Source organism: Podarcis liolepis (assembly GCF_965112155.1).
Source record: "Podarcis liolepis genome assembly, chromosome: 13".
Classification (NCBI taxonomy): Eukaryota; Metazoa; Chordata; class Lepidosauria; order Squamata; family Lacertidae; genus Podarcis; species Podarcis liolepis.
Window position 1 is genome coordinate 4,411,866 of NC_139573.1, and position 11,135 is coordinate 4,423,000.

At 52.9% G+C, this 11,135-nt stretch overlaps 1 protein-coding gene across 1 annotated transcript in view; it reads left to right on the forward strand.

The window, feature by feature from the left end:
- POLR2A (RNA polymerase II subunit A) overlaps positions 1–10,308 on the forward strand; it is a 34,824-nt gene extending 24,516 nt beyond the window's left edge. Inside the window, exons 20-29 of the mRNA XM_083472448.1 lie at positions 87–311; positions 1,437–1,683; positions 1,808–1,908; positions 3,340–3,444; positions 3,580–3,762; positions 5,236–5,439; positions 6,225–6,411; positions 6,919–7,032; positions 7,988–8,137; positions 8,231–10,308. Of these exons, the coding sequence (XP_083328574.1) occupies positions 87–311; positions 1,437–1,683; positions 1,808–1,908; positions 3,340–3,444; positions 3,580–3,762; positions 5,236–5,439; positions 6,225–6,411; positions 6,919–7,032; positions 7,988–8,137; positions 8,231–9,387 (2,673 nt within the window). The 3' untranslated portion in view covers positions 9,388–10,308. The remainder of the gene's footprint in view (positions 1–86; positions 312–1,436; positions 1,684–1,807; positions 1,909–3,339; positions 3,445–3,579; positions 3,763–5,235; positions 5,440–6,224; positions 6,412–6,918; positions 7,033–7,987; positions 8,138–8,230) is intronic.
- The last annotated feature ends 827 nt before the right edge of the window (positions 10,309–11,135 follow it).

An 11,135-nucleotide genomic window follows, 5' to 3' on the forward strand; every position in this document is an offset into this window, starting at 1 on the left:
CCTGGACTGCCAGGGTCCAGACTGGCTTACCGTATAAAGCCAGTGGTCAGTGGCTGCTCATTCCCTCTTTGCCCATCCTCCCGCAGGCTCACCCTGGCGAGATGGTGGGGGCGCTGGCTGCCCAGTCCCTGGGCGAGCCGGCCACTCAAATGACCCTGAACACCTTCCACTACGCCGGTGTCTCAGCCAAGAACGTCACCCTGGGCGTGCCCCGACTCAAGGAGCTGATCAACATCTCCAAGAAGCCCAAGACCCCCTCGCTGACCGTCTTCCTGCTGGGGCAGTCGGCCCGAGATGCCGAGAGGGCCAAGGTAAGGGGTCATGGGGAGAAAAGGCAGGAAAGGAGTGGGGTGTTGCAAAAGGAGACTCTGCCTGTTGGCTGAAAATTTTTCACATCCCTTGTAGCCTCTCCAAAGTCCTTTTTCTCAAACGAGTACACACTCACATTCAGGGTCTTTTCCTTCTGCTTCTGGGTCCCTTTCCAGCAGAAGCTGCAAACCTTCCTGTTCCTTTAGTAGTTGCTGAAACTTTTTAGTACCGCCGTGTCACCCAAAAAAGATTTTTTAATGGTCTACATCAATAAAAGGGGGATGCAGGTGGTGCTGTGGGTTAAACCACAGAGCCTAGGACGTGCCAATCAGAAGGTCGGCGGTTCGAATCCCCGCGATGGGGTGAGCTCCCGTTGCTCGGTCACTGCTCCTGCCAACCTAGCAGTTCGAAAGCACGTCAAAGTGCAAGTAGATAAATAGGTACCGCTCCGGCGGGAAGGTAAACGGCGTTTCCGTGCGCTGCTCTGGTTCGCCAGAAGCGGCTTAGTCCTGCTGGCCACATGACCCGGAAGCTGTACGCCGGCTCCCTCAGCCGATAAAGCGAGATGAGCGCCACAACTCCAGAGTCGGTCACGACTGGACCTAATGGTCAGGGGTCCCTTTACCCTTTACCTTTACATCAATAAAAACGTACTCCTACAGGTTTGAATCCACATTACAGGTGGAAATACATTGTACCATAAGCAGAGAAAGAAGCAGAGTTGGGGGAATCATTCCGAAACGGCCCAATAAAATAGAATGTGTTTTTATTATCGGTACAAGTTTATTTCTGTGGATACTCATCTTAAGCACAAAGGATTTCTCAGCATCGCTAAGCTCTGTGCAGTCCCCTTTATCCATTTGCTGTTTCGTGGGCAGCGAGGCTTCCCTGTGTGCCTGATCCCTCGCTCTCGGATCCCAGCAGGTTAACTGATGTATTGCAGGAGACGGCCAAAGTTTAGCTTGTTACACACATAACTTGCTTTTTCCCCCTAAAAAATGCATTGAGTGGAAAGGGGCAGCTCTGTGGTTGGCTGGAGGGGAAGACTTGGCTCTCTCATGGCCAGGCGTCTTCACCCCATTCTCTCCCCTGCCCCCTACTCTCCCGGGGGTCTGTCTTCTTCCCAGGACATCCTGTGCCGCCTGGAGCACACGACCCTCCGCAAGGTGACTGCCAACACCGCCATCTACTACGACCCCAACCCGCAGAACACGGTGGTGGCCGAGGACCAGGAGTGGGTGAACGTCTACTACGAGATGCCCGACTTTGACGTCACCCGCATCTCCCCCTGGCTGCTGCGTGTGGAGCTGGACCGCAAGCACATGACCGACCGCAAGCTCACCATGGAGCAGATCGCCGAGAAGATCAATGCTGGTGAGAAGGAGGGGCAGAGTTGGGATTAGGTCTCGCCCCCCCCCCAAAGCCCCATTCTAGAGAAGGTGTTACGGCTTGCTCTTCAGCCCAGGAGGTCAACCTTGCTTCCCTCCTCCCTTTTCAGGCTTTGGGGACGACCTCAACTGCATTTTCAACGATGACAACGCAGAGAAGTTGGTGCTGCGGATCCGGATTATGAACAGCGACGAAAACAAGATGCAAGAGGTGAGAGGGGGGGTGGTCCTGGTAGAAGATGGCTTTGAATGAAGCCTTTTAAATCTACTTTATTAAAGGTTTTGAACCTGATAATACCATAAAGCTCAAACTAAGCAAAATAGAGTAATGAAAAATAATATATCAAACAGAAGAGAAAAAGTAAGATGCATTAAAGATCACCATCATGGTCCTCATAAAACACAAAATTATAAATATATCTTTGTAGCCCTCAGTCAGCATTTTATCTTAATCTTATCTGAATCCTCCCACCTGGGAGAGATTCCCCTTAATCAGTCTCACACCATGAGAAAAACAACTCTGACCTCCCTCTCATACTGCCCCTTCCTCCTCTCTCTGACATCTCTCTGTACGTATCTTCATTCAGCAAAAATACAATTTTTTAAGTATTAAGGCACACATCTAGTTAATAGGTAAGAAGTAAAAGACCCCTGGATGGCTACCTCCAGTCGAATTCGACTGCAGGGTGCTAGGTTGGCAGGAGCTGGGACAGAGCCACGCAAGCTCACCCCCGTAGAGCAGATTCAAACTACCGACCTTCCGATCGGCAAGACCGAGAGGCTCAGTGGTTTAGACCACAGCGCCACCCACGCCCCTTTATCTAGTTAATACTACTAGAGCATGAGTAGGCAAACTAAGGCCCAGGGGCTGGATCCAGCCCCATCGCCTTCTAAATCCGGCCCGTGAATGGTCCTGGAATCAGCGTGTTTTTACATGAGTAGAATGTGTGCTTTTATTTAAAGTGCATCTCTGGGTTATTTGTGGGGCATAGGAATTCGTTCATCCCCCCCCCACTAAATATAGTCCGGCCCCCCACAAGGTCTGAGGGACAGTGGACTGGCCCCCTGCTGAAAAAGTATGCTGACCCCTGGAGTAGAGAGCCACCCAAAATCAAAGAATGAAGACTGTGATGGAAGGAAGGAAGGAGGCCAAATGGGTGGGGTACAAATAATAAATTATTATTATTGAGGGAAATGGGAAAGCCACAGAAGGCCCTGTTACATAATCAGAAATACATGAGAGTATCTGTCGAGGCTAGTGGCATGCCGCATGCCCAGTGGGTCCTACGTTTATCCCACGGGCTGGTCGAGGAGATTACCCTTCTCCAGAGTCGCACCCAAGCCACTCCAGCTGCAAATGGCAGTGTCTCTGCCTTGCCAAGGCCTGCGAGGCCTGGATCTGGCAGGGGGGATAAGGGCGGGCAGACCTATCGCTATTGCTCTGTGACTCTTTTTTTAATATGCTGCTTTTGGGGCAAAAAACACACCCGGAGACAGCTCCCGCAAAACGCAAATGCACTCACGCTGGTGCAAAGTGGCTCCTCAGGCTCCTGGCAGCCTTTCCGGGGCAGGGTTGGCATCCTGAGAACACAACAGGGCTGACACTTTCTGCCTCCTCCCCTCCCTCTTGCACGGCTTATAGGAGGAGGAAGTTGTGGACAAGATGGACGACGACGTCTTCCTCCGCTGCATTGAGTCCAACATGCTGACGGACATGACGCTTCAGGGCATCGAGCAGATCAGCAAGGTGAGCCTGGGCGGCGGGATTCGCACTCGGGAGATCCTAGCTGGCTCCCACAATCGCCTCCCCACCTAGGCATGATGAGGGGCTCCCTCCGAGCGCACCCTGAGCCCCCTTTTTGCCCTCTATCTCCCACCCTAGGTCTACATGCACCTGCCCCAGACGGACAACAAGAAGAAGATCATAATCACGGAGGACGGGGAGTTCAAGGCCTTGCAGGAATGGATTCTGGAGACGGACGGCGTCAGCCTCATGCGGGTGCTGAGCGAGAAAGATGTGGACCCCGTGCGCACGACCTCCAACGACATTGTGGAGATCTTCACGGTGGGTACCCGGGGGGGGGGGGGGAATATACGGCTAGGAGGGGGCTCGTTCTGGGGTTTCTCACGAGAGGTGGGTTGGGGGTAGCAGCCCTTCCTCTGCAATAGGGCATGTTCATTCATTTATTAATTTTATATGATGCATGCGGCATGTTACAAGAAAAAAAATGCTCCTTTTCCCTTATGGGGTATTATGGAGCCGGTATAGAGTCCTTGAGGGTTCCCTATCAGTAGGAGGAAATAACAGAGATCAAGCAGAGTATATTGAGAAGCAAAGTGGCTAGTAAGCCTGATAGAACTGGGTGCAGTTATTTATTCTTCTTACAAGAAAAACTGCCCCCTTTCCCTTATGGTGTATCCAAGAGTCCTTAAGTGGGTTCCCTATCGTTAGGAGAAAACAACAGAGGCCAACCAGAGTATATTGAGAAGCAAAGCAGCTAGTAAGCCTGATCTTTATTAAACTTTTGCAGCAGGATCCCCCGCTCACCACACGCAGGAAAGAGGAGGAACCCTGAACAATGGTGCACGAGCTGTTATATAGACGCTTGAAATTGCCCACCCTGTAGCCCAAGACCACCCCCCAAAACATCATACATACATCACAGAAGGAGGCAGTCTTCAGCAGAAATCTTGTCTGCCAGGATACCTGATAATGGTCACTGATTGCATTACCTGGGCAGCCTGGCCATTCTTTTGTGGTGGTTAATACGTTAGTTCCTGAGTCCAGGTCACAGGCTCACCCTATTCCTACACAAATACGCCCTTAAGACAGGATTTGTGAGCCAAAAAGACAACGGGAAGGCTTTCCCCATTTGCCTCCCTTACTGCAGAGGAATATTTGAGGTCCTTGGGAGAAATCAAAATGGTTTCAGGATTATTCTCCCATACTATTTCAGACACATGGTTCGTATATTTAGATATGTGTGCATTAATGAATACTTATTATATATTTGAGGCTATTTATTGAGAATATTCTATATTAAAATTCTTATAACAACCGCTTGACTGCAAAAGCAACAATAACGACTTCAAAAATGGTTTACAGAAAAGATGCCAGGTTGACATAATTGCAGAGCAAAATTAACAGTAATTTAAGGTGTTGAAAATAACAATGGATCGGAAGCAGATTTGCTCTCGCACCAGCTTTCTGGCTAGGCTTATCTAAACTGGAATGCCTTTGGAAGGCAGTGTAGTGAAAGGCAGTCAACAGGCAGGGAGTTGCGAAGCACACTAAAAGATGGTTCTTTTGCACATGTGTAACGGGTGTCGGGTGCCACCTGCACAGTGCCAATTCCACCGATTGAAGTGGCCGAGTTGGCTCATAATGGGGCAAGGCGATCTTGTGTTTGTGTGTGAGAGAGAGAAAGGGAGAAGGAGCTCCCTCCGAGGTGAAGATTTAAGGGAGGGGATCTGGGAGCGCAGTTTTGGGGGCCCCCTCTTTGCAACTGTGGCAGCCTGCCTCTCCTCGCCCTTTCAGGTGCTGGGCATCGAGGCCGTCAGGAAAGCCCTGGAGAGGGAGCTGTACCACGTCATCTCCTTCGACGGCTCCTACGTCAACTACCGCCACTTAGCGCTGCTTTGCGACACCATGACCTGCCGCGGCCACTTGATGGCCATCACCCGGCACGGCGTCAACCGACAGGACACGGGGCCTCTCATGAAGTGTTCCTTTGAAGAGACGGTGAGTTTTCTGGGGGAGGGAAAGGGCCAGGAATTTGTCAGGGGTTCGGCCTACACTCGAGTAGGACCCTGGCAGAGACACATGCCCGACTGGCATGTTCTCTCCCTCCTGGCCGATTGTTCAGGAGCTTCAAAAGCTTTCTTCAGCCCAAACATCACAGCGACCGATGCCAACAGGCATTGGCACAGTTAGGGATCCACAGAGTCTGTTCATCTTGCGTGACAGACCTCAGCAACTCAGCATTTTGGCTAATCTACTTTATTTGCATATAAACACACACGGAGCACTGCAACATGGCTCCCTCTCTCTCTAGCATCAGACAGCAAAGAGAAAGAACAAAGGACAACAGTCCCACTTCACGGAACACAGTACACTGGTACCTCGGGTTAAGTACTTAATTCGTTCCGGAGGTCCGTTCTTAACCTGGAACTGTTCTTAACCTGAAGCACCACTTTAGCTAATGGGGCCTCCTGCTGCTGCAGCGCCGCCGGAGCACGATTTCTGTTCTCACCCTGAAGCAAAGTTCTTATCCTGAAGCACTATTTCTGGGTTAGCAGAGTCTGTAACCTGAAGCGTATGTAACCAGAGGTACCGCTGTAACACAAACATCCAGTCTCCATCACTTCCCACTTTGTGGAGTCAAAACATACCCCGTCATGTAATAGACAACAATCCCATGACTGCAATCACGGAGCAGGAATTCTAACAGAATTTCCCCCTCCCGCCACTTGGGGCGGCTAGCGGGCCACCCTTTGACTTGCCCTGCCCTCCGCTGCCCCCTGCAGGTTGACGTGCTGATGGAAGCGGCTGCCCACGGCGAAAGCGACCCCATGAAGGGCGTCTCGGAGAACATCATGCTGGGCCAGCTGGCCCCGGCCGGCACCGGCTGCTTCGACCTCCTCTTGGACGCTGAGAAATGCAAATACGGCATGGAGATCCCCACCAACATCCCGGGGCTTGGCGTGGGCGGACGTAAGTCAACCTGCCGCGCTTGCCAGTCCGGGAGCAAGGAGTCAGCGGCAGGCCTGGGAATCTGGGGTCCTCTTGAGAGGGAAGAGGCAGGTTTCACGCGGGCGGAGCAGGGGATTCTGGAAGTTGGCACAACAGGGTATGCACAAGCCAGCACCACAGAGGACTTAGAGGAGCGAGGCGGACATGGGCGGATGACTCCAAGCGAACGTTTCCTCCCTTGAAGGAATTCTTCGCTTCCCTGAAAAAGACGCCCGCATCTCGGCAGCTGAAAGCGTGCGACGCTTTGCTTCACAGCCGTTTCCTTTGGGGCGAGGGAGGTGTGCTCAGGCTTGTGAGGCTGAATGTCGAGGAAAGCGGGGCATCTTCCTTTTAGAAATGTGTGTTTGAGAGGGCAGGATTCTGCAGAGGGTAAAAGCGAGAGTTTAGGGCAGTAGATTTAGGTAAGCGAAAGCAAGAGGGTCTCTGTTGGGGCCAATTTCCTCTCTAACTCCATTCCGTTCCTTACAGCTACCGGCATGTTCTTTGGGTCTGCTCCCAGCCCCATGGGAGGAATGTCGCCCGCCATGACCCCCTGGAACCAAGGCGCAACACCAGCCTATGGGGCATGGTCTCCTAGCGTTGGTACGTATCGGGGAGGGGGGTCTTCCTCCTACACAAATGCCCCCTCTTGGAATTATTAGCTGCAGGTTTGAGCTTGACCCAGATGGTTGGAATATTGCTTTCTGTTCCCAGTTGATCAACAACAACATGCCTGTGTTTTTTGACGCGCACCAGTTTTAATCTCCCAATGTCCCTGTTGTGTAGGCCGGGCCGTTGGCCAGTAAGCTTTCATGGCTTGAATTGGGGATTTGGATCTGGGTATCTCTGGCCCTTGTCCAGTTCTCCCAACCCATGATTCTAAATCTTCCCTGCCTTGGGATCTCTCCTTCCCAGGATCTCTGGGACCATGCCGTGGGAAATCGCAAATTAGGGGAAGTGAGGAGACCTGCATATTCTCCCAAGAGGTTTTTGCGGGTTTCTTGCGATGTTCTTTCTCCTGCCAAATGAAAAAAGAAAAGGCACATAGATGAACTCTGTGTGTTTGACCTTTCATTGCTTTGCGAACATTGGCTGGGCTCCTAAACTGGAGATTCGGTTCCTCAGCTGCGTACGTGCATCGTGTGGCCTTGCACCCCCAACTGCAAAAGTCAGGGAAATAACCTGCAGGAAACGTCATATGTGTACAGGCTGTTGGGGGTGTTATGTACAGCAAATGACCGATAGTCCCGATCCACAAACATACACACACACACACTGCAGTTTGGCCTTTGAAGACAAACTCCCAACTGCTAATGGCGTCAAAACCCAGGCACAAAGGGAAAAAGACCACGTGGTTCCATATTTATTATTTCTGTTTATAGGCTGCGCTTGCCACTTCAGTTTCCAAAGCGGGGTTGCGATAATTGCCACCGCAGCCAGCAGTTACTCAGGACTTTGGCAGTAGTACAAGTTGCCCAGACCTGAACTTTTCGGTGCAACTCTTTTCTCCGACATGGGGCCTGTTTCTTACTCCCTTTTTCCTTCCTCGGTTGTGCAGGTAGCGGAATGACTCCGGGGGCAGCCGGCTTTTCACCCAGCGCCGCCTCCGACGCCAGCGGCTTCAGCCCCGGCTATTCTCCCGCCTGGTCGCCCACCCCGGGGTCCCCTGGATCTCCAGGACCCTCCAGCCCGTACATCCCATCGCCAGGTAAGCGAGAGAATTCATTCTTTCAGTGCGCTGTCGGGAAAACAAACGGACCGGAATCCTGGACTGACGGCTGTTCCTCTTCCCTTCCTCTAGGTGGCGCTATGTCTCCCAGCTACTCCCCGACCTCTCCTGCCTACGAGCCTCGTTCCCCAGGAGCGTACACACCGCAGAGCCCCAGCTACAGCCCCACGTCGCCTTCCTACAGCCCAACCTCTCCGTCATACTCCCCCACCAGCCCCAATTACAGCCCCACCAGCCCCAGCTACAGCCCCACGTCGCCCAGTTATTCTCCGACCAGCCCCAGCTACAGCCCCACGTCGCCCAGCTACAGCCCCACCAGCCCCAGCTACAGCCCCACGTCCCCTAGCTATTCTCCGACCAGCCCCAGCTACAGCCCTACGTCGCCCAGTTACTCCCCGACCAGCCCCAGCTACAGCCCCACGTCCCCTAGCTATTCTCCGACCAGCCCCAGCTACAGCCCCACGTCCCCCAGTTACTCTCCGACAAGCCCCAGCTACAGCCCCACATCGCCCAGCTACAGCCCGACGTCGCCCAGTTACTCTCCAACCAGCCCCAACTACAGCCCGACGTCTCCAAACTACACCCCGACTTCGCCCAGCTACAGCCCCACCTCGCCCAGCTACAGCCCGACGTCTCCAAACTACACCCCGACGTCTCCAAACTACAGCCCCACCTCGCCCAGCTACTCCCCGACCAGCCCCTCCTACAGCCCCACCTCGCCCAGCTACTCCCCCTCCAGCCCCCGCTACACCCCACAGTCGCCTACATACACCCCCTCCTCGCCCAGCTACAGCCCCAGCTCGCCCAGCTACAGCCCCACCAGCCCCAAGTACACCCCGACCAGCCCGTCCTACAGCCCCAGCTCCCCAGAGTACACCCCAACCAGCCCCAAGTACAGCCCGACGTCGCCCAAGTACAGCCCGACGTCACCCAAATACAGCCCGACGTCGCCCACCTACAGCCCCACCACCCCCAAGTACAGCCCAACCAGCCCCACCTACTCGCCCACCTCGCCCGTCTACACCCCAACCTCCCCCAAGTACAGCCCGACCAGCCCCACCTACTCGCCCACCTCCCCGAAATACAGCCCCACCTCGCCCACCTACTCGCCCACCTCTCCGAAGGGCTCCACCTACTCGCCCACCTCCCCCGGCTACAGCCCCACCTCGCCCACCTACAGCCTCACCAGCCCGGCCATCAGCCCGGACGACAGCGACGAGGACAACTGAGAGCGGGCGGCGCCTGTCGCCACGGAGACCGGTGGGCGGGTGACCTCCGAGTGGCGCGATTGGATGAAACGTTTGGAACCTTTCGGGAGGCGGCGAAACCTCCGGCAGCTCCTGGCAACCTCCTATTTGCAAGGGGCCTGGAAAAAAACACACAGGCGCAGAAGGAAATTCTGCAATGCTAATACCTATCTCTCTCTCTCTATTTCTCTCTCTCTCTTCATCCCGCAAACCCACAGAGAACGTTTTGATCTCCGTTCTCTTGTCGTTTTTATCTTTAAAAAGAAAATACTGTAAATAATCGCATAGACTACCTAGTGAAATCGGCAAACACGGACCCTGTTTTGGAGGGGGGGAGAGTAGCTCACATGTGAAGGGGGGTTGGGGACGCAGCCCTCCCCCCCAGCGAGACGGAGCCCATCCGGCGACCTCTCGCAAACCGTGCTTCGGGAGAGGCGAAAACGTGAGATTTGGAAGCTGCGGCGACTCCCGTCAGCTTTCCAGCTTCGGCGATAATAGTACCTTTTTCCGTACGTGTCCGTCAGGAATTATTTATGTTTAAAAACCTTAGAGAAAGTTTCTTGGTTAAAGTGCATTGCATTAACGTGTTCACTTTTCTGCGGGGGGGAGGGAAGGCCGAGGGGAGGGGAAGATCTGATGATTAAGAACCTCTGGAGAGAAGTTGTTTTTAAGTCTTATACTTTTGTCGGGGGGCTGATGCTAGCCTCCCTTTTTTCAAAGCATGTTTGGAAGTTCAGAACTGTTCCCTGGCTCTCGTCGCGTAAGCCTCTGGAGCGGGGCCACAGCAATTAAACCGTTGTCATTTTGTTGGGTGTTTTGGAATCCTTGCTTTTTTCTTGTGAGCTCAAAAACTCTGTAACTTTCTGAAAGACAAAAAAATAAAATAATTTTTAAAAACTCCCAGCTTTGTGCCTTTGTCAGGTTCTTTTTAAGTTGCGCATGTCTTCACGGGCTTCTTCATGCAAAGAGCTGATCAGTGTATGGGATATTGGGGAAGAATTACTGTGATCTCGAGGAGAGAATGAGCTGATGCAGTCAGCTTCCGTCTCTGGTCTTCTCGGTAGTGGCACCCGCCTTGTGGAATGCACCAGATCTCAAAGAGAAAAACAACTACCAGACTTGTAGAAGACATCTGAAGGCAGCCCTGTTTAGGGAAGCTTTTAACGTTTGACAGACTATTGTATTTTAATACTTTGTTGGAAGCCGCCCAGAGTGGCTGGGGAAACCCAGCCAGATGGGCGGAGTATAAATATATTATTGTTATTATAATTATTATTTTATTAATTATCTGGTTGGGACGCGGGTGGCGCTGTTGGTTAAACCACAGAGCCTAGGACTTGCTGATCAGAAGGTCGGCGGTTTGAATCCCCGCAACGGGGTGAGCTCCCGTTGCTCGGTCCCTGCTCCTGTCAACCTAGCAGTTCGAAAGCACGTCAAAATGCAAGTAGATAAATAGGTACCGCTCCGGCGCTGCTCTGGTTCGCCAGAAGCGGCTTAGTCCTGCTGGCCACGTGACCCGGAAGCTGTACGCCGGCTCCCTCGGCCAATAAAGCGAGATGAGCGCCACAACTCCAGAGTCATCCACGACTGGACCTAATGGTCAGGGGTCCCTTTACCTTTACCTTTAATTATCTGGTTACAGATAGGTAGCCGTGTTGGTCTGCCATAGTCAAAATAAAAAAATTCCTTCCAGTAGCACCTTAAAGACCAACTAAGTTAGTTCTTGGTAT